Genomic DNA, 23059 nt, shown 5'->3' on the forward strand with positions numbered 1-23059 from the left:
CTTACTCAGAGATATTTTTCCCCTGCCATGGCTCAGTCTTTGCAACCCCAATCCCTTCTATCCATCTTCATTTTATGACTTTTCATCTCTCCTTCTTCTCATCCTCAAACCTCTCTTGCTTTTTCCACAGACTTGTTCCTTTTATTGTTCATTAAACCCAAATTCTCTCCTTTCCCCTTCTCCTCCCCAAAACACCACCTGCTGCCCTTCAAGGGGACCTTCTCCTCAAGCTTCCTAATGCCCATTAACAACAATCTTGTCCATTCCCTGATATTCCCACCTTTCCTTCACCAGTTCTATCCCTCCCAGCAGAACTTGGCTGCAGAACAAATCCCAGCTCTCCTGCTCCTCCAACTGCACCATCCTGCTGTCCTTCCCAGGAGGAACCATTACCCTTGAGATGCAGAAATCCTGCCAAAGGATAAATGGGAGCACCTGGATGGGGATGAAACACTTACTGAACCTGCATCAAACAACAGCTTCCCTTCTGCATCCTGGGACATGTTTGTGGCCAAACACAGGAACACCCCCTGGGGGTGTCCAACTTCACTGGGACAAATAAAGGCTCAGCAATGCATTTTCTGCTTTGAATTAACCAGGACTTCCCCAATCACTTCCTTCCAGCTGATCCACCTGACACCTTTTGTGTAACTGCCAAGACAAGGTTTTATTAAATCTGGGGCAACGCTTTTAAAGGCCACTGATGGTTGTTTGTTCAGCAACAAGAATTGCCTATTTCAATTTTATTCTGTCCTTGAGATGCAATCTCCACATGGTCAATAAATGCCATAAAAAGGCAGATATTTATCATTAAAGTGGCTGATGCTGTGGCAGGAACAGCAGCCTGTTACAGCTCTCCAAAAGCAGCTGGGTGAGAGCACTGGGAGGGCAGGGTGGGCTCTCAGTGCCAGGATGGGCTGGGTTCAGGGTTCCACATGGGCAGACACAAACTATCATCCCTTCAGACTTTTACCTCTTTCCTTCTCCCCAGTGCTATTGGATTGATTTTTCCTGAGCCTGTTGGAGAGGGAGGAATCACTCAAGCCCTGGCTGGTGCCATCCCAGAATTACCACACTGGGCAGAGGCTCCCGATGCTGCAGTGCCACCAGGGGCACATCCAAACCCAGAGTTCCAGTGCCCAGCAGCTTCCCTGCTGTCCTGAAGGAGATCACAAGCACCCTGCAAACCTACACCAGGGATTTCTCTTCCAGTAATGACAAGAGAGAAGAAAACACGTATATCACATAGATACCAATGATTAGTTGTTTTTTTAAATTCAAATTCTTTAACAACACGCCTGTATTTGGTGCCAACACTCCCTGTGGAGGCAAGAGAGAGAAATAGATGTTTGCAAAGGGCAGCTCAGACCTCATCACTCTTCTTTACTGCGCAGGGAACGGAGCCAGCCAGCCCAGGACATCTGTTATGTCTTAGGTAGGAAGACGCCTTGCTGAGGAGGTGCAGATTGAATTCACAGGGTTTGGGTAATCTAAACACGGAGCTGGTGCCTTGAGGGGTTTTCAACACCTAAGCCAATACCGAGTGGGAAGTGCAGTCATCACCCCAGGCCATGCCCCAACGCTGCTCTAAGCACAGCAAAGAGCCCCAGCAGTGACTCAGTGACACTGTGACACACCCACTTGGCTTTGCCACCCTCAGAAGTGCCACCAACCTCTCAATGCAACCCAAACCACCCGGGAGGATCAAGGCCAGTGCATCTCCTACCAATCAGTTACAATTAAAAGGAAAGCCCAACAACCCTGACAGACTGCAGCACACAACACAAGCTGCTACAACTTGAAACAGCAATTTTTCCTGATTTTGTTTTTCTGAAATGACAAAACGTTTGTTATTTGACAACAGGAAAGAGAATAATAGATTTCATACAGTTGTTATTTAATGTATCTTCACTGTACACCAAGAGGACACACACATGAAAAGTAGAAAAATGGAAAACACTAGAAATGTTGGAATATAAATGACTTGAATTTATGAGGGGTTTATATATTTGATTTTGCTGTATTTGATCCAGAAAACAGGCTCTCTGGTGAATGCATAAAGGCCATTCCCATCAAAGGCAGAATCATTGAACACAACCATGACAAAGGGCCAGCCCTGCACAGCAGCCCCTCCATCCCCTCCTGCCACCACTGAGCCCCACAGGAGGGGTCTGCAGGACCAGGAATTCACTGGGAAAACTCCCCAAGCCTCAAACCATCCTCTGTCCTCAAAGTGCAGAAATGCCCTGGGATCTGTGACCCTCCAAAGATCCAGGACATGTTAAACACCACAACAACATGTGTGGTTTTCTTAGGCTGCCCTTCAAAGCCGTGTTTGCAGGGCAGTCTCAGCACAGGCTCAGCTGCTGCTCTGACCCAGCTGCTGCAGGAGGTTCCTCCCCCCTGGGTTCTGGCAGAGGCACGTCCAGGGAACAGTCTGCAATTGCTGTTCCTTCAGCTAAATAAAGTCATCAGAGTGGACAGCACAACACCTTGTCCCATCATCTCCCAAGCAATGAGTCACTGCAATGAATATTTGAACAGTGGCTCAGTTAACAGCTGGGCTCTGTGAGCTGCCACGAGCAACAGAGAGCAGAGATCACCCATTTGGGGCATCACTGCATGATGGGCATTGCCCATTGCCAGTATCGTGTGCTGAACCTTCACTGAAACATCCTGTTTGTTATTTATTACCATGGCCCACACAGACTCTCCCACCACAGTGATTCATTAACTTTTTTCACCTTCCTTTCTCATTTTGGGGTTAAACCCCTGGGTTATGCTATAAAGTGACTGTTCCTTGTACTGACTGTTCTAAACCCTTTGAGTGGGGCTTTAATGGATCAAGAGAAAAACAAGAGATGTTGCATTAGCAGCAGAATGTAAGACAAGAAGAAAATAGATCAGGATTTCCTAGTTGGCACCAGGAAGCAGTTCTCTCTCGGAGCTGTACAGAGGAGTCTCCTCTCCCTCCTCAGACACAGTTGTACAACTCCCTCGTACAGTGATTCCACTCTCTCATGTTCCCCAGCACTAATTTGTGCTAATGGAATTCCCAACAGACAGCATAAAAATTAAGTTCTATTACAAAAATGCAGATTCAGGCTCAGAGCAGGCAGCTGAGCAGACCTACAGGAGCCCACGAGGACGCTGGTGAATCACTGAGGGATGACGGAGCAGCTCGTGGCTTTTCCCAGTGTCAGCTCCCATCAGCCAGAGGAACTGAATTAGAGCAGAGTATGATGATACTCCACGCTGAGGATGTCACAGAAAGCTCCAGGAGATGACTCAGATCACCAAAAACCCACATCAAAAGACTCAGATCTTTTGAGAAACGTAAGTGTAGAAAACAAGTATCAAGGCTCTAAGAAAGGCTGTCATATTTCCAAATTTCAGTCAGTAAAGGGGCTTAAAACAGTCTTTGCTGCAGATAAACTCAGAGAAAATAATTTCTATAGAAGCTACTTAATTGCAGGTCATTAATTTGTAAAGAAGCCAATGAATTTGGAGAGGATGACATTTAATGCACAGATTATAATGCACGACAAAACAGTGGTCCATCTGATGCTGGTGGAGTACAGACAGAATCACAGAATCTCCTGAGCTGGGAGGGACCCACAAGGATCATCCACTCCAACTCCTGGCCCTGCACAGACACCCCAACAATCCTCCCCTATCCCTCAGAACGTTGTTCAAACACTCCTGGAGCTCTGGCAGCCTTGGAGTTGTGCCCACTGCCCTGGGGAGCCTGGGCAGTGCCCACCACCCTCTGGGGGAAGGACCTTTCCCTGAGATCCCACCTGACCCCGCCTTGAAAACCTCCCCTGACACAGTTCCACTTGTCAGACAGAAGGACAACATGCTCTGGGGTTTGACTGTGAGCACTCCCAGCCCTGGGGTTGGTCTCTGAGCACACCCAGCCCTGGGGTTGGTCTCTCTGAGCACTCCCAGCCCTGGGGTTGGTCTCTGAGCACACCCAGCCCTGGGGTTTGACTCTGAGCACACCCAGCCCTGGGGTTGGTCTCTGAGCACACCCAGCCCTGGGGTTGGTCTCTGAGCATACCCAGCCCTGGGGTTGGTGTCTCTGAGCACACCCAGCCCTGGGGTTGGTCTCTGAGCCCTCCCAGCCCTGGGGTTGGTGTCTCTGAGCACACCCAGCCCTGGGGTTGGTCTCTCTGAGCACACCCAGCCCTGGGGTTGGTGTCTCTGAGCACTCCCAGCCCTGGGGTTGGTGTCTCTGAGCACACCCAGCCCTGGGGTTGGTCTCTGAGCACACCCAGCCCTGGGGTTGGTGTCTCTGAGCACTCCCAGCCCTGGGGTTGGTCTCTGAGCACACCCAGCCCTGGGGTTGGTGTCTCTGAGCACACCCAGCCCTGGGGTTGGTCTCTGAGCCCTCCCAGCCCTGGGGTTGGTGTCTCTGAGCACTCCCAGCCCTGGGGTTGGTCTCTGAGCACACCCAGCCCTGGGGTTGGTGTCTCTGAGCACACCCAGCCCTGGGGTTGGTGTCTCTGAGCACACCCAGCCCTGGGGTTGGTGTCTCTGAGCACACCCAGCCCCTGCAGTGATGCTGCCCCTGCCGTGATGCTGCTCCTGCTCTCGCAGATGTTCCACCCTTACATAAGAGCCGTCTGCAGGATCTGCAGATCTCGGACACTGAGGAATTACGGTAATGAATATTTCACAAAAGTCCTCAGTGAAAGAAGGAGAAAAAGAAGATAAAGAGACAGTCACAAGTGTTGTGCTTTCTGTGCTAAAGTGGCTTAGAGCTGATTCTCCATCCTGCTCTGCCGAGGCTTTCAACAAACGCACCACGACAAACTCTTCAGAAGGAACTTGAGTGCACAGAGTCACATCAGCACAGCGGCACAAGGGCTGTAATCTCCTTTTATCATGTCTTTAGTACCCAGAGGAAGGCAGCAAGCTTTTCCAGGATCTTCCCTCTCCAGCCTTCCCAAAGGGCTGAGAACTTCATCATCTCAGTGTGGAGATCAAGACCCTCCCTCATCTCCCTGCACAGCCCCCAGCTCTGCTCTGTGCCAACACACAGGTCTGTGCCCAAAGCCAGCACTGCTGGGCAGGACACTGGGCGCGCAGGGCAGGGCAGAGGAGCAGGTGAGGGTGGCACACACAGCTCTGGCAGCTCCGTGTGCTGCAGCCCACGGGTGAGTGACACCAGAGGCTCCAGCAGAGCACCACCAGTGAGCTCTGTGTGAAAATGGCCCATCTGGGCAGAGGAGAACATCAATAAATGCACTCCAGATCTTCCAGTTATCTGTTAGGAGGCATTCAAGTGGTCTTTTGCTAACGACTTCAATATATACATATTTCTTACAGATAGCAATTAACCTTCTGGTACAGATTAATCTTTTTTAAAAAAATCAAAGATGAATTAATCTTTGAAATTCAAGTATTCAGTAGTTTCATTAATAATCTGAAATTGTCCTTTAGATTTTCCATAATTAGACCATTCCCCTAATTTATTAATCCCACAGACTGCAGAGCATGTTTCAAATCTTCATCTCCTGCCACAATGACATATTCAAACTCACTTGAAGTGCTCATAATAAAAGTCACTTTGTGAAGAATTATTAACTCAGAGGATCAAGCAAAGTCTTTATATGCTAAAGCATATTTGAAAGCTAAGCTGGGGTAGCACTTCCTACTCATCCTCAGATTTCCTAAGATCCTGGCTGATCAGAAGCAAGTTGGGATAAAACACTGAATTTAGGGTAATTAGCTGCTACAGACTCGAGGCCAGAGATAATAAATGTGCTGGTACCTTTGGGCTAAATCTTCCTTCCTGCCAAAAGAAGCTGATTATGAGATACAAGACAATTGTCTGGGAGCTGATGACAACTGTGGGACCAAACACCTCCACCCTGGGGCTGCTCCTGGCAGATACTCCTGGTCCTGAGGGGCCAGGCAGGGAGAGTCAACACAAGGACCTTTGCTCCTCAAGTGCCACATCCAAACATTCCTGAACACTCCCAGGGCTGGTCACTCCACACTGCCCTGGGCAGCTGTGCCAGGGCTGGACACTTCCTGTGAAGAAATATTCAGAAATATCCAACCTGGTCCTCCCTGGCACAGCTTGAGGCTGTTTCCTCTCATCCTGTGCCTGTTCCCTGGGAGCAGAGCTCGACCCTGCCTGTTCCCCACTCCTGTCAGGGAGTTGAGAGCAATAGCACAGCTCCTCCTGATGAACATCACAAGTTTTGGTCCCTGGAAAATGAGGCAAACCACCCCCTAAACCCCTCTCCTGCCCTCCATCCCCCGTTTCCCTTCAGGGCATACTGAATACACCTCCAAGGTGAGAAGAAGAGGCAAATAATCCCCAGCCCCACCATTCCCAGAAATGGATTCTCTAATGAAAAAAACATCCTCCTGCTGTTGTATTTCTGTTGCTTCTGGCACAAGTTTTCTAACCTGTGAGAGTTCTGACTGGCACCCCAAACACCCCATTAATCCACTCTCATGGCAGCAGCAGGAGCACCACAAGTGTGTTCCACCCTTTCCTCCCATCCTGGAGGTGTTGCAAGAGCAGCACATGTCACCCTGCTTTGGAAAGACACTGCTCAGTCACACACCTCAGGCCTTGGACATTTGGAGCCCTTTACACATGTTCAATATTTGAAGTGCAGGTGATCTCAGTGGTACTTCTGCACTGTATTCAAGCTCCTGTGCCCTCTGCTCCCAGCAGGCAGGACCTGGCACCTCACACAGTCACAGGCAGCTCTTAACCACTCAAATGTTTCTGAATGGGCAGATCAAGGAGCTGCCAAGGACCCCAGGGCCATGAGCCAGGGCAGTGGGTGCTGCCCATGGCTCCTTCACAGCCTCTGTCCACACCACGATGCCACAGCACTCACCCCCCAGCCTGGTGAGTCCTCGCTCTGCACAAAATGCCCCCAAGGAGGCACAGCCACCTCGGGCACAGGGAAACCAACCCCAAAAGTGTGGGACCCTCAACACACCTCCCCAGGCACAGACACTGCACCATCGCCCCCCAGGGTGGCACCTGGGAGAGGGGCACACCCGATGCCCACGGGCAGGGCCCAAGGTGCCATTCTCCACAGGGATCCAAGGTCAGGACCTGCGTCTCCAGGAGCTGCTCCACTACCCCTTCAGGCAACAGGAGCTTCTTCCCTGCCCAGGATTTTACAGCTCCAGAATTGTTGACAGGTATTAAATCCCCCCAGAATGTCACCTGAGCTTTATCCGTGTGACACAAGAGGTTCAGCACAGCCCTAAGAAGCAGCAGCAGTGCCAGGGATCGGATTATTCCCATCCCTGTGTCTCTGGAAGTTTAGGCACTATCCCTGTTGGTGCCTTAATCTCATAGGCATGACCTACATCCCCCTGCATGCAGAGCTGCTCTAAGCAGGGGCTTGGCTTGGCTTTATGCTTTATTTTTTGTGAAGGATGCTGGATTACATGTTGACTACATGAACAGCTCATCTAATAAATTTAACCCTCCAGAAGGGCTATAAAATGGGACAATATTCTTCAGTAGAGTTTGTCCTTCACACAGAGAACACACTTTGGGTATGATTTTGCAACAATGGATATTTGCAAATAAAGTCAATTTTAAATTATAATGAACTCTGGCATTTGTCACTTCCTGCTGTATTAAATCCAAACCCATTTTCTTTAATACCACATAAATATGCATTCGTATGAACAGACATATTCATGCAAATGCAGGTTCCTCCTCTGACATCAGCAGAAGGAAACAACTCTGGATCCCGCTCCCAAAGCCCCTTTGTGTTCAGCACAGGCACCTTCCCTGCCTGCTCCCAGGCTGGCACTGCCAGGAGGGATCCATCAGCTCCTGACAGTTTGGGAGCAGCTGGTGCTGCTCCTGCAGCCAGAGCTGTGCTGAGCCAGCCCTGCACAGCCCCAGGGCTGGAGCCTTCAGGGCTGCTCCAGAGCCAGTCCCACCCTGCCTGCTCTGCCCAGGCCAGTGAGCTGGGCACGCTGTTATTGAAGCCAATGCCAGGGCAGGTACAGGGGGGGAGATCTGTGAGGTCAGTCTGGGAATACAACAGAGCTCACCCTTGGACTATAATGTTGGGTTCCCACCCAGGCTCTGTCACTGAAGTCTTCTGGAACTTTGCACATATCACCACTAATGAACTGCATCATCTGCTTATTTTTCCTTCCCAGCAAAGGATTTGACTCGAAACATTTCAGTTTCCAAACCCTCATGATTCTGGATTGCAAATCATCTTGCCAAGGATTTATATTTGGGGCTCTATTCCCCAAAGAGCCATTTAAAGTCCTCCTACATCCCTGTGTCTCTGGGGAAATTTAGAGATATTTACCCAGAAGAAGAAGTTACAGGGACAAGGGGATGAGCACACAGCAGGCTCACCTTCAGGACAGGCCTCCTGCAGGTTTTGTAGCAGAAGAGGAAAGAAAGCTGCAAAATTGGAGATTTCTGTCAACAAAATTATAAAGGTTCAACTTCATACCATCGACCTGACTGAGGGAGGGGAGGGTTAGGATATGAGGAAGAAATTATTTATTGTGAGGGTTGGGGATTTCCCATTCCTGGAAGTGTCCAAGGCCAGGTTGGACAGGGCTGGGGGAAGGTGTCCCTGGCCATGGCATACCAGATTGGCTTTAAGGTCAAACCAACCCAAACCATCCTAGGATAGAACAGGATATTTTTCTCTCTTCTTGGGACATCTCTCACAGCCAAGCAACACTGTCCAACACAGTCTGACCTTCTTGGAATGCCCCTTAATGAATGGAGTAACAAGAAAATCCTGATGAATCCCACCAAAGGTGTGAGGTGCTCACAGCACCCCACTGAGCCTGTTGGCTCCACATCCCTCACCAGGAATCTCTGAGCCCTCAAGGCAAAGATCAGGAAGTGTCTCAACTGAACTGGAGCAGAGCAATGCCAGGGCAACAACCCAAAGCAGGCAGAGGGCTGAGAGCTGAACATGTGACAGGAGCCACGTCTGGCACGAGCAGCTGCAGCAGAACCACGAGCTGTGCAGAGACAACAGCTCAACACTTCCCAGTCTCTCTCCTACCCACATCAACACAACGTGAGGCCCCCCAGGGCAACAGCAGGAGCTTGGTAAGACTCAAGGTTTTCTATTTTGCCCAGAAATGATTGAAAACCACTGAGGGTTCAAACTCTGAAACTCCATAGCAACTTAGGAACAAGAGTATCTAAGAGCCATTGCAGAGCATTGCAAAGAACTGGAGCAACTTTAGAATCAAATGTAAGTTCCAGAAAAATAATATCACATTTGGCACAAAATAACATTCAGCACTTCCACAGCATTTTCTGGAGGGAGGACGGGTGGTGCCTACCTGCCTCTCTGGAAATTTGCATGAAGGACTCCACTCCTTTTTCTCCATAATTCCCTTCAGATGCCAAAGTGGATACATAATTCCATCCCAAAGCTTTCACAATGTCCACCATTGCTTGTGCTTGGAAGGAATCTGGAGGAACCACACGTGAGAAGAAATCATAGCGCCTGTCATCACTCAACTCTGGTGCAGTTGAGGCATAACTGATTTGTGGGATCTGTAGAAAAAAACAATTTCTGATAAATACACACATTCATACACTCGTGGCACTTCTTGCAGTAGTCAGTTAAAGCTCTTGGCTCCAGCTGAGCTTTGCCTTCACTGTATCCATCTCTAGTTCTCCATCAAGTTCCCTTACAATGTACAAGCCAAAGAAACAATCTTCTCATTGACCTCAAGTTACACAAATAAAATGGTTAATCAATTGAAGACAACTGTACATGTGCACACCCATAATTTCTTCCTTTCAGGCAATCTAAATCAAGCACAGCACACAAGCCATTTCAGTCACTATGTCCTTTGGTTGGTGTTCTGGTTTGACCAGCATCAGGTGATTGGGATCCTGAAGGTAATTGAGGTTAAACCCCCACTTGCCATGGCTGGCTGGAAGCCAGAGAGACCCTTCATCAGCTTTTGGAGGATGAAGTGTCCAGACTTAGGCAAAAGTATGTTAATTTTTTATTCTTTCTGAAGAAGAACAGTCATGGAGGTTTGTGAGCATGGACATCTCTGTCCCACCACACCCCCTGGGAATGGTTCAGCTCTGCCCCAACAAACCAGCCCTCACTTCTCCTCCTCCAGCAGGGTGGGAAGGAGCCTGAGAGTGACCTTTTGGAGCAGAGACACCAGAATATTGTTCAGGACTATTTTCTCCTCGATAACCAAGTCCCTGAGCAGTTACTGAGCTGACAGTTTGTTAATGCCCAAGCCCATTATGCAATTGTTTGACTAACAGTCTGGGACTGCTCCTTAAATTAAGGAACCTGCCATAACTCTCACTTGAGATGCCACAGAGGGGAAAAAACATTTGCAATATACACAAACATGATCATATATAATGATCTGAGACTTCCAGCCTGAGAAAGGTCAGCACTTCAGGCCTCAGCACAAGCATCTTCCACATCCTCATATTTTGTCTCTGCAGAGCACTCTACAAGTATTTATTTGGTCTCCTGCCTTCTCAGAAAAATAAACATTGTATTTCCCCAGGATCAAGGCTGCAAAGGGCTCAGCACCTTTGTTTCCACAGAGATCAGGAGCAGAGGAGAGCAAATTTCCTCAGGGTACACATTATATCTGTACAGTTACAGACATTTGCAGCTCCTACAGCAGAGAAAAAGCAGCCAGTGAAAGCAAAATTGGTGCTGCAGCTGCAGCAGAGTGAACTCTGCATGGAACCATTCAGAGATTGACTCCCCCAACCCTTGTGGGGATTGAACCTAAACATGGAAACTTAGACAGAATCACAGAATATCCTGAGCTGGGAGGGACCCACAGGGATCTTCAGTCCAACTCCTGGCCCTGCCAGGACACCCCAACAATCCCACCCTGTCCCTCAGAGTGTCGTCCCTGCAGCTCTGGCAGCCTTGGGGCTGTGCCCTCTGCCCTGGGGAGCCTGATCAGTGCCCACCACCCTCTGGGGAAAGAGCCTTTTCCTGAGATCCAACCTGACCCTGCCCTGGCACAGCTCCAGCCCTTCCCTGGGTGCTGTCCCTGCCCTGGCACAGCTCCAGCCATTCCCTGGGTGCTGTCCCTGCCCTGGCACAGCTCCAGCCATTCCCTGGGTGCTGTCCCTGCCCTGGCAGAGCTCCAGCCATTCCCTGTGCCCTGTCCCTGCCCTGACACAGCTCCAGCCATTCCCTGGGTGCTGTCCCTGCCCTGGCACAGCTCCAGCCCTTCCCTGGGTGCTGTCCCTGCCCTGGCACAGCTCCTGCTCTTCCCTGGGTGCTGTCCCTGCCCTGGCACAGCTCCAGCCCTTCCCTGGGTGCTGTCCCTGCCCTGGCACAGCTCCAGCCCTTCCCTGGGTGCTGTCCCTGCCCTGGCACAGCTCCAGCCCTTCCCTGGGTGTTGTCCCTGCCCTGGCACAACTCCAGCCATTCCCTGGGTGCTGTCCCTGCCCTGGCACAGCTCCAGCCCTTCCCTGAGTGCTGTCCCTGCCCTGGCACAGCTCCAGCCATTCCCTGGGTGCTGTCCCTGCCCTGGCACAGCTTCAGCCCTTCCCTGGGTGCTGTCCCTGCCCTGGCACAGCTTCAGCCCTTCCCTGGGTGCTGTCCCTGCCCTGGCACAGCTCCAGCCCTTCCCTGGGTGCTGTCCCTGCCCTGGCACAGCTCCAGCACTTCCCTGTGCCCTGTCCCTGCCCTGGCACAGCTCCTGCTCTTCCCTGGGTGCTGTCCCTGCCCTGGCACAGCTCCAGCCCTTCCCTGGGTGCTGTCCCTGTCCTGGCACAGCTCCAGCCATTCCCTGGGTGCTGTCCCTGCCCTGGCACAGCTCCTGCTCTTCCCTGGGTGCTGTCCCTTCCCTGGCACAGCTCCAGCCCTTCCCTGGGTGCTGTCCCTGCCCTGGCACAGCTCCAGCCATTCCCTGGGTGCTGTCCCTGTCACACAGAGCAGAGGTTGGAGCTGCAGACCCTGGTGGGCTCTGCCCTCAGTCTCCTCTTCTCCAGCTGAACAAGCCAAGTGCCCTCAGCTGCTCCTCCTGTGGCCCCTCAGTCCCTTCCCCAGCCCCATGTCCCTCCTTTGGACCCACTTTAACAGCTTTAGGTCTCTCTGCCATTGTGGCCCCCAGGACTCAGGTGAGGCTGCCCCAGAGCAGAGCAGAGGGGACAATGCCCTCCCTCACCCAGCCATGCTGGCCCCGGTGCCCCCAGGACAGGGATGCCCTCCTGGCCCCAGGGCAGTGCTGGCAGTGAGCAGAGCTCTGGCTGTCCCTGGGATGTTGGGGGGCTGAGCCCCCTCCCTCAGGCTGTGCCGTGTCACGCTCTGCACGTCCCTGGGGCTGCTCAGCTCCAGGCTGGGCTGCTCCAGGTCTGTAGTGCCAGACAGCAGCTCCTACAAGCCTTGCCAGATTTATTTTACATCTGGGGCCTGTGGACAGCACGTTGCTGGCAAGACTTTCGAGTGTTCCAGTCACAGAAGATTAAAGAAGTTGAACGGAGGCTGCTGGGAAGAGCCTGGAGAGGTGCTGACCACAGGGATGTGATTTACTGCTCAGCACCTTCCCCAGGGCCAGCACAGCCTGGGGCAGCTCTCGGGGGCAAACAGGGATGGCACCACTTTGCCAGTCCAGCTGGGGCTGCCCCAGCCCTGGGAGTGTCCCAGGCCAGGCTGAATGGGGCTTGGAGCACCCTGGGCTGGTGGGAGGTGTCCCTGCCCATGGCAGGGGTGGCACTGGGTGGGCTTTGGTGTCCCTTCCAACCCAGCCCATTCTGGGGTTCTGTGGTCAGGGCTCTGCATTTTGAATCTACCTAAGGGATTCAGCTCAGCAGCTGCTCTGGGTGCACAGAAAATCCTGGGCACCCTGGCCACCAAAAATGAGTTACATGCCCAGTCTGTCCATGCCTACAGCTGCTCTTGTAAGAAATGACTGGTGACATTTAAGGGGAACATTTAACCTGTTTAACCCACTATTAATTACACAAGCAACCAGTGCACACCTACAGTCTCTGCCCCCAGGCTGGACTGATACAGCCAAGTGCTGCTTTTTTTCAGTTATACATAGAAGAAAGGCTGAAATATCAATTTTTATCTGTGGCAACTGTTTGTCTTCCAACTTGCCAACAATTTTGATTCGACTAAAAATCAAAAGGAGCATATTCTGCACTTCCACTAAAACCAAAACTGCTACAGAATTTGCTGCATTGCTCTTGTTCCTTAGGAGACATTTTGGATTTTAATCCTTTTTCCTCTGTTCATAAAATATTAACTACTTCTGGCTGTTTCAATCACTTGGAGCATAAAAATCATATATTGGGGGTTTTACCAGTGTTTCTTACATGATATCTAAAAGCAATATAAAGTTATATGTATGAGGAGTAAAATTTCTTTGTGAGTACAGGGAGAAAAGTCTTTCAGTGGATACAACATGGACTGGAGCCCTCACAATTCCACATGTCAGAGCATATTGCAGACACCTCCCAAGGGCATTTTCCCTTCCTGCCCAGCTTCCCATGCACCAGCAGCAGCCCAGATGTCCAAAGTGAACATCTATTTGCATCAGCCACAACCCAACAGCTCAGCAGTTCTTTCCTTTCTGTTTCTGATGTTCACATCCAGTTGGAAGTGGACAAACCTCCCCCAGACTCAGCTGGAACCTTTCTGCTGTGTTTCAGGATCCTCCACGTTCCTGTGTTTTTCCTGAGGGTGACTTAAGTTGGAAAAATCCAACATCCTGTTCACTCCAGTCAAACCCCAAGGCCAGACACCCTCTGCTCTCTGAGATCTCCTCACAGGGCTGGCACCCACCAAACCAAGTGCCCAAAGGGGTCCTACAAGGCTGCTCACCAGGGGGGCTCCCAGACATGCTCCTTCAGCTCCTGCCAAAGCTGAAATGCCCTGGAAAAGGAAAATGGGTTGACCCAGTTCATCAAAACCCAACCCCACACTGGCCAATGTCACCATTCCAGGGGGAACTGGAGGATTTTAAAGGAGGTCCTTTTAGTTTATGGTTTTGTTTCTGGTTGTTTTTTTTTTTTTTTTTTAATTAACTGGAAAAATACTTTCACTGATTTATTTTTCTTTCACTTTTGATAAAATATGCTCTTTGTTACCAATATCTCCCATTCAAAACTGGGGTTTAAAGAAGGCAGCTTTGTCTTTCATAACAGTTTTCCTGTTTTCTGTTCTGCAACATGTTTGAACCATCCCAAAGCTCTAAGGAATCCCAGCCTGCTTTCCAAATGGCTCCAACATCTTGGCAGAAGAGCTGGTTCCCTAAAGCCCAGGGCCCAATCCCCCTGGCCCTTACACAGCACAGCTGAGGGAGGGAGGCCTGTGCTCCTCCTTGTCCTCACAGCCCCACCTTTGCCCCCAGCCCCACAGCAGGAGGGGGGAGCTGCAGCTCCCTCAGGGACACCCAGGGCATGGGAGCAGCTCACTGATGTGGGAGGGAGACTTTCCTGAAGTCTCCATGTTTGCAGCCATGGCAAACATCACAGCCAGGAGTGTTACATGTGGTTTGCCTGGCTGATGTTCTGATTACAGTCAGGATGAATGATTAATGCTGGGAACGCTGCATTAGTCAGGGATTAATTAATGTTAATTTATTTTTAACCTTGAACATTATTCTTCATTTATTTCGTTTTCTTCTGCTAATGAAGAGCTGTCTCTGGATCTCATTTGTTGTCTTGCTTGAAAAGCAGGTCCTGTTTGGGAGCAGCTGCACCAAGAGCCACAGCAGGAATACACCAAGGATCTGCTCATCTCTGATGGTCTCCTACATCACTCCTGCCAACATCAAACATCTCCCAGCAACAGGTTTGGAACAGGGTATTTCAGAGCAAACCCCAACTGAAACACAAACTTGCTGTTCCAGTTTTTTATTTCAGACTTATTTTGTGTCATTCTCCTCCTCCTCTCCCTGCTCAACAGACCATCCTTTACAAGCAAAACAAGACTTGGCAAGTGCCTCATTAGCAGCCAAGTGTCTCCTCTGGGAATCCACAGGGGCCCAAGTGCCAAAAGACAAACCAGCTCTCCCTGAAGCTTCAGGAGCTGCCAGAGGCCCTGGGCTACTGCCCACCCCCCTGTGCCCACCTCTGCCAACGCTGCTGCAGAGTCACTGCCACAGCCAAGGACCTCACAGAGAAATAATTACTGCAACTGTGCTGCTTCAGATGGGACTGACATGGGCTCCACCTCCTCAGCAACTTTTTAGAAGTTAATAAAATGGTGCCCCTGAACCCAACCCCCCAAGTGTCAGCAGTCAGAGAACTTCAGAGGAGGCAATTTCCCTGAGGACCTGGTGCAATTAAGATAATGCAGGAGGGCACCTATTGAGATATTAATGAGCTCCCACCAGGACAGCATTAAGTTCACAGTTTGCTGCAATTCTTACTCTCCATTTCTTATTAAGTTTTATTGATGTGATTCCCTGTCAACAGGAGAAGCCTCTCCTGGTCTGACAGAGCCTCTCAAACCCAACACGTTGGGTCAGGCCACACAAACTGCAAATCCCTGGCAACAACCCAACTCCACCAGACTGGGATTCCTGGAGACTCTGCCCTGGGCTGCAAAACCCCTGGGCATGAACTCATGGATGAGTAACAGCCTGGAATCTGTTTAGAGCTCAGGTTTTATTCATGCCAGGATTTAACCATCACTTAGTGCAGCTCCTCTTTGTTCACCATCTACATCTCAAATTGCAGGACAAACCTCTCCAGCATCCTGCAAACTGCAGAGAATTGGGTTCATCATCTTGAGCTCAAGGGATCTGAAGTTTCTAACTGGTTGTTTTCTCTGGGTAAAACCTCTCTACACTATTTTCATTTTCACTTTGCCTTCTAAACATGAAGACAATCTTCTAGAAGTTCCAGGAATCCAGATAACCAGTGGAAGTTGTCCCTGCCTTGGGGTGGAAACAGATGATCTTTGAATCCCTTCCAAATCAAACCATATTGGGCTTCTCTGAACATTTTACTAAGATGCAAAATCAGATCAGAGTATGGCTAAAAGCTCTCAAAGATAATAGGGATGATCCTTCTGCTGATTTCCACTAGGCTGGAACTCAAGATCTCCCTGTTCCTCAGAACTGACCTCCCTGGGGGTGGGATGGCCCTGGGCACCAGACATGGGTGTAGGGAACCAAAACCACCTCTGCCACCTGTTCCCTTCTTTCTCAGCCCTCCCAAACACCAAATCCGTGGCAATCAAACATCAACTGGCAGCAAACCAAGAGCATGTGCTCTTTTTCTGCCCTGAAAGGTGCAGATGAAAACAAATATTCCTGCAATTCTTGCTCTAGGGCTCTTAGAAGACTGGGAACAGTATTCCCATCACTCAGGTAACAATGAGAACAAATCCTCCTAAAGCACTTGGATAATCCCTCCTTATTACACTTCAGGATGACATTTTATACCCAGTGCACTTCCAGTTGGTTTTTATGCTCAAGAGTCAAATGTTGACAGTAACAAAATGGGGCAAAACAACAAAGAAAGTTTTCATGTAAACCAATTTGAAGAGCAATAAAAAGAATCTTTGTACAGCCCTAGAAGGTGTTTAGAGATGGCAAACCTGTCACCAAGTGCAAAGTGACACCTCAAGAGCAAGTTCTGAGCAGTGAAGCAAATCAGCACATCCAGAGAAGGGCATTTTCAATCATTAATCTATTGACAGTTCACCTCCATCTCTCTGTTTACCAATATTAAAGCCAGCAGTGTTCAAACAGGGCCCTGTTTGCTGCCACCACCACTGCTCTGGTCTTACCCCACTGTGAATTCCTAATGATGTATTAGAGACCAGCACAGTCACCCAGGAGGGACTTGGCTCAATATTTCATAAGGTACAGAAATACAAACATGAACAACACCAAGTACAAAGGAGAAGCTGAGCCAGGAGGAGAAGAAGTACATTTAATAAAACAGAAATATCTCCAAGAACAACAAAAGAAACACTAAAAAAAATAAACCAAATAAATGATTCAGGTACATGAATTTTGCTTATACCTACAGTGGCTCATTCCACCAACCCCCCCAAGCTGGGAGAGCTCCATCTCACATTCCTTGCCCAGTATTAGGACTTCAGCCAACAGTGGAATGGCTCTTCTGTCACCCTGACCTTATGGACCACAAGGTCTATTAACACAACAACCAGAGCAAAGGGATTTTCAAAGTGTTCAGCATCTGCAGTCCAGGACCTACATCAGAGCTCTCAGACCTCAGGCAAGGTCTGGTTTCTGTGGGGGTGATTGAGTGGGAGGGCAGAATTCCATACTCATGGAGAACTACAGAAATTCTTGACAAGTCATCAATGCCAACTGGACCAGGTCACTGCCTGTGGACCTCTCAGCAGCAGTGACTGAAGAACAACAGTGGCAGGAGGATAAAGGAGTGTCAGGAAGGGCTGACAGAGCCCAGGACACTGCAGGAGAAGTTGCCTGGAGTCTCCTTGCAGGGAAGTTCAGCTCCCACCCATAGTGGATACACATCCAAGGCTCGAGGCAGATGTTGGGTGGGAATGGAGAGGGCAGGCCAGGCCCAGTAAGGGACTTGCAGGGGTTGAGCAGGGCAGTAACAGACCCCCACAGAGCTGGGATGGAGCAGTGACCCACCAGCCCCAGGTCCCAACTCTGTGGAGCTTCCAGAGCCACAGGGCTGCTCAACAAGGCCTTGGGAGGGAGGCCCTTTAGAGTTCACAGCTCCTTCTCACCATTGCTGCAATGGATGGAATCCATCACTTAAACAAACACCCCCAATGCCACTTTGGTCTCCTCAAGCAACTGGCCTTCTAATTGAACATTTTCTAAAAAAAATTAATTTCAAACCTGAGAAGAGCACATGAAAGAACCCATTTCCAGGCACATAAATCAATCTTCATCCCCACCAAAACTGTCAGAGCACTGAATAGAAAGACATCCTGAATGATATTGCCAAGCTGGGAGTATGTTCTGTATCTACAAGGTCTCTCCTGCTTCCTTTTCTAGAGTGAGAAAGTATTCCAGAAAAAATAATTGTAGCAATTAAGGGAACAATAATTACAGCAATTAGTACTGTCCACATGGCTCATGGGAGCACTTTATCAGCTTAGACAGAAAGCAGGGAAAAAAAAATCATAAGCAGCCAGTAATATGAGGTGTCCATAAATGAGATGCTCCTGTACTTCATCTTGGTGACCTGTGCTAGAGCAAGGTCTGCTTGTGACAACCACGAGCTTCTGGCACAGCTTGGGTTGTTATACACGACAAATGGGAGGTGATCTCACAGCTTTTAAGTGCTAAAAGATCCTTGGAGAGGTGACTGGAAATCAAGACCCACAGTTTTAATGTAAATTAGTCACAAGCATCTTATGGAGCTGTAAATAATATTGTCCTTGTAATAAACAAAGACATAACACTTGTTTACATACTGTGGGCTAAGAATTGGCCATTTACACTTTATTAGGAGTACATTTTTTACTGGAATGCTTTGCTTTCCATCCCTGGGAGTGTCCCAGGCCAGGTTGGACGGGGTTTGGAGCACCCTGGGCTGGTGGGAGGTGTCCCTGCCCATGACAGGGGTGGAATGAGATGAGCTTTAAGGTCCCTTCCAACCCAAACCATTCTGTGATTCTGGGATTGGTTTCCAGTGGCAAAAAGCACTTTTTATAATCAGGCTCCTCTGAGCTGGGTCTATGAACCAATTCAAAATGTTTCTGATACTTAAAAATAATTCCCTGAACTCTTTAGGCTGAGCCGTGCCAGGAAACTCCCACGGCACTGCCAGGACAGAAATAGCAGCCCTTGGAGGGAGGCAGAGCAGGGTTGCAGCACCACTGGCAATACAGCACATTGTCTTAGAAATAGGTGAGGCCCGAGTGGAATTGAGCTGTTCTCTCACTTTGTGGCCTTCAGAGAATTACTTCAATAAACCTCCATCTCTGCTGCAGCTTGGACACAAAAGCTTCATACATATTGAATCCTCCTCCTTTAAGAGACAAAAATATGTTCTCTGTGCAGCAAAGACGGCGTGTTCTCTCCCATCCCTTCACTGTTGTGTTCCAGCACACCCACAGCAACCTCAAAAATAGGTTCCTCTTGTTTGCAGCTATTGTTTGTGTTTGCAGGACCAACCCTCATCATCTGAATTGCTCATTTCTCCTGTAAATTGTCATACCTTGGGAGTGCTTTGGTTTAAAACTATTCCTTGAAAAAAAAATGAAAAAAGGGCCAGAAATCAGTATTGAATTTATACTGAAATGGGAAAAGATTTTAGATGCACACTTGTCTGACCTGTGTGTGCAAGTTCCTCTTTGGGAGTAAAGCTGAGTTTATGCACTCAGGAAGAAGATCCTTTCTAAGTGATCACTCCTCAGAGTAAAATTTACTTGTATTTATATTCCTCACATTTTAACTTCCCTTTGTTTATCTATATTATGTGTCAATAATATTAAACTCAAAATCTAATTTATAATTTTCAATTACTGTTTTTCAAACCTTTGATATGCAAAATCCTTCTATTTTTGGAGGAAAGGCTGCCTGGAAGGCCACAGATCCCTCCCAGCATCATGGACAGGGGAGAGGCTGCAGATCCCCCTCGGCATCATGGACAGGGAAGAGGCTGCAGATCCCTCCCGGCATCATGGACAGGGGAGAGGCTGTAGATCCCTCCCAGCCCCATGGACAGGGGAGAGGCTGCAGATCCCTGCCAGCCCCATGGACAGGGGAGAGGCTGCAGATCCCTGCCAGCCCCATGGACAGGGGAGAGGCTGCAGATCCCTCCCAGCCCCATGGACAGGGCAGAGGCTGCAGATCCCTCCCAGCATCATGGACAGGGGAGAGGCTGCAGATCCCCCTCTCGGCCCCATGGACAGGGGAGAGGCTGCAGATCCCCCTCTCGGCCCCATGGACAGGGGAGAGGCTGCAGATCCCTCCCAGCATCATGGACAGGGGAGAGGCTGCAGATCCCTCCCAGCATCATGGACAGTGGAGAGGCTGCAGATCCCCCTCGCAGCATCATGGACAGGGGAGAGGCTGCAGATCCCTCCCGGCATCATGGACAGGGGAGAGGCTGCAGATCCCTCCCGGCATCATGGACAGGGGAGAGGCTGCAGATCCCTCCCAGCATCATGGACAGTGGAGAGGCTGCAGATCCCTCCCGGCATCATGGACAGGGGAGAGACTGCAGATCCCTCCCAGCACCATGGACAGGGGAGAGGCTGCAGATCCCTCCCAGCACCATGGACAGGGGAGAGGCTGCAGATCCCTCCCGGCATCATGGACAGGGGAGAGGCTGCAGATCCCTCCCAGCACCATGGACAGGGGAGAGGCTGCAGATCCCTCCCAGCACCATGGACAGGGGAGAGGCTGCAGATCCCTCCCAGCACCATGGACAGGGGAGAGGCTGCAGATCCCTGCCAGCCCCATGGACAGGGGAGAGGCTGCAGATCCCTCCCAGCATCATGGACAGGGGAGAGGCTGCAGATCCCCCTCCCAGCCCCATGGACAGGGGAGAGGCTGCCTGGAAGGCTCCAGACCCCTCCCAGCACCATGGACAGGGACAGTCATGCCAGGGGTGAGGGCTGGGAGCTCCAAACTCCCATTCCTTGGCACATGGCAGAGGTTCCTCTGCTCACCCTGATGAGGCAGGAGGAGCCCCAGCCTCCCTCCCTCAAGCAGGATGGGTCCATCCTCCCTGTCATACAGACAAAAGCCAACGTTTTCCCTGGGTGACACAGCAAACACATCCAGGTACAGGGAACCTCTCAGGGCTCCCATCCCCAAACAGGAATATTTCTCCACTGCACCAGATTATTGACACTGAAGGCAAAGGCACCTTACAAGGATGAAGTTCCCACATGGAATATTTTAAAGTGAAATATGTAACTTATTAAGTATTTCAGCTGGCTTGCCCATAAACTACAACGAGGATGAAGCTTCCTGGGTTGCAGGTCTGGTGATGAGCTCTGACCAGCACAGCACACTGGATTTTCCAGCACTAACTGGAATATTCCTCCCAGGATACATCACTCAGAACATCAGCAGTGATGGCCCATCCATTGCAATGCAAGAACACACAGCTCTCCATATTTTAACTCCAGCCCTGCTAGGCTGAGAGCCTGAGAGTGATATTAAACTAATAGATGGTGCTTTGCTAGAGGCAGTTTGAAATCTTAACAAAGCTTCAAAGGATCTGCTCTATTAAGAGCTGATACTTCAAGGCAGTTTTGAGCTGAACTCACGTCGGGTGATGGGAGCACAGGGACCCTTCAGCCCTTCTAATGGCCACATTTTGGTAATCAGATGGTACAACAAAGCTGCTTATGCAGCAAGAGCCTGCTCAGCCTCATGCTGGGATTCAAATTCAGCCTACAAATAACATACATGGATATTCTGTCACACTTTCGTCCCACGACACACCCCAATGTCTAAGACATAATTACAAAGATATTGTACAAAAGAGAGAGAATGAACAAGTTCAGAAGAGACTTGTCCTGTGCCCACTGAGTGTGTACCAAGCCTGGAAACAGCTTTAGGGGTGTTTACTTCTACACAGCCTGAGGAAGCACAAGAGACACAACAACAGGTCAAACAGGCAACAGCATTTCAAAGGGGAGAAACCAAGGACTGCCCCATAAATGCTACAGCCCTGGCCTTGACAGGACAAAGGGAGTGGCTTGAAGCTGAAACTTAGTGGAGTTAGTGGGATGTTGGGAAGGAATTGTTCCCTGTGGGGCTGGTGAGGCCCTGGCACAGGTGCCCAGAGAAGCTGTGGCTGCCCCAGGCCTGGGAGTGTCCCAGGCCAGGTTGGACAGGGCTTGGAGCACCCTGGGCTGGTGGGAGGTGTCCCTGCCCATGGCAGGGGGTGGAACAAGATGGACTTTAAGTTCCTTTCCAACCTAAACCAGTCTGGGATTCTACAACAATTCTATGCACAAGGAAGCAGAAGGAGGCAGAATGTGAACACAGTCAGGATCTTCTAGAGGTCAAACAATATTCCCATTCCTAGAGTATTCAGATTTCCAACAAGCAGAACATTCTCAGAAAGGGAATTTCAACAATTCAAAGTGCTGAGCAGAGAACCAGAGCCTGGCCATGCCCTGTGACCAGTTCTGGGTCACAACAGCTGTAGGAGGATGTGTTTTCATGTCTTCCCATGTGCACCATTCCCATCCTCTGCCTGCACTCCCCAAACCTGAGAGGCCAATCTGTGCACAGGCAGAGAGGGATGGACACCAAGCACAAACACTTTGCCGTGATTGGAGTTCCCACATCCAAATGTGGACTCACCAAATCTAATTCTTTGAAAATAAATCAGAACCAGAAGATAAACAGAGTGAAGCAGCTTTTATGTTTTATTTATGTGTACACACTGCTCCATTCATCCCAAACACGTAATTGAACCTTATATTGTCTCTGCATATTTTAAAAGGTTTTTAATCTGCAAGTATAAATCTCATTGATTTTGAAGGTAGCCTGATAAAGACAACAGGAGTAACGACTTATTCAGCAGCCAGGCAGGAAGATAGAGGAGCTCAGGGGCAGAGCACAGTTTGCAGAAAGCAATACACAAAGAGCCACACAACCCCAGCCCAGAGAAGCAAATTGCAGAGTGGTGTGAGGGGAAACAATCAGCCCTCAGAGTGGAGTTATCAGAGCAGTGGAAGCTGCCGAGCTGGGGCTGCAGCACATCTCATAATTGCATTTCTAGGAGAGCATCCCTGTTTGTGTCATGGAAAATAAGGCTGTGAGCTGAATATTTATTCCTAAATTTTCAATATAGCCAAGTGTCTGATAGTCCAGGAGACTCAAGCCTGTGGCCTTGCCTTTGCACAGTAACACATCCAAAATCTGGCCATGCCATTTATGGAAGTGGTTATTTCTGACTTCATTGTACACTAAAACTTTGGGCAAGCAGCTGAACAGCACAAGAAACAAAACTGAATTCCTGTGAATGATTCTCACTGATCAGACACTGAAAAAGTAAGAGTTTGTTCTCATTAAAATGTCTCCAAGCATTCACATCAGAGGAAGGTCCTGCAGAGCGTGATCTCCCCCAGCTCCCCTCCTGATCCACCACAAACACCCTCAAGGGGACCAGCTG

The 23059-nt window shown here is 49.7% G+C and overlaps 1 protein-coding gene across 4 annotated transcripts in view; it reads right to left on the reverse strand.

Annotated features, from left to right (window-relative positions):
• Positions 1-23059, reverse strand: part of GRM7 (glutamate metabotropic receptor 7) — a 247074-nt gene that overhangs the window by 141316 nt on the left and 82699 nt on the right. For all 4 annotated transcript variants that reach the window (XM_071550186.1, XM_071550185.1, XM_071550184.1 and 1 more), the window contains exon 2: positions 9331-9547. In XM_071550186.1, coding sequence (XP_071406287.1) covers positions 9331-9547 — 217 coding nt within the window. The remainder of the gene's footprint in view (positions 1-9330; positions 9548-23059) is intronic.

This window comes from Pithys albifrons, chromosome 3, assembly GCF_047495875.1.
Source record: "Pithys albifrons albifrons isolate INPA30051 chromosome 3, PitAlb_v1, whole genome shotgun sequence".
NCBI lineage: Eukaryota > Metazoa > Chordata > Aves > Passeriformes > Thamnophilidae > Pithys > Pithys albifrons.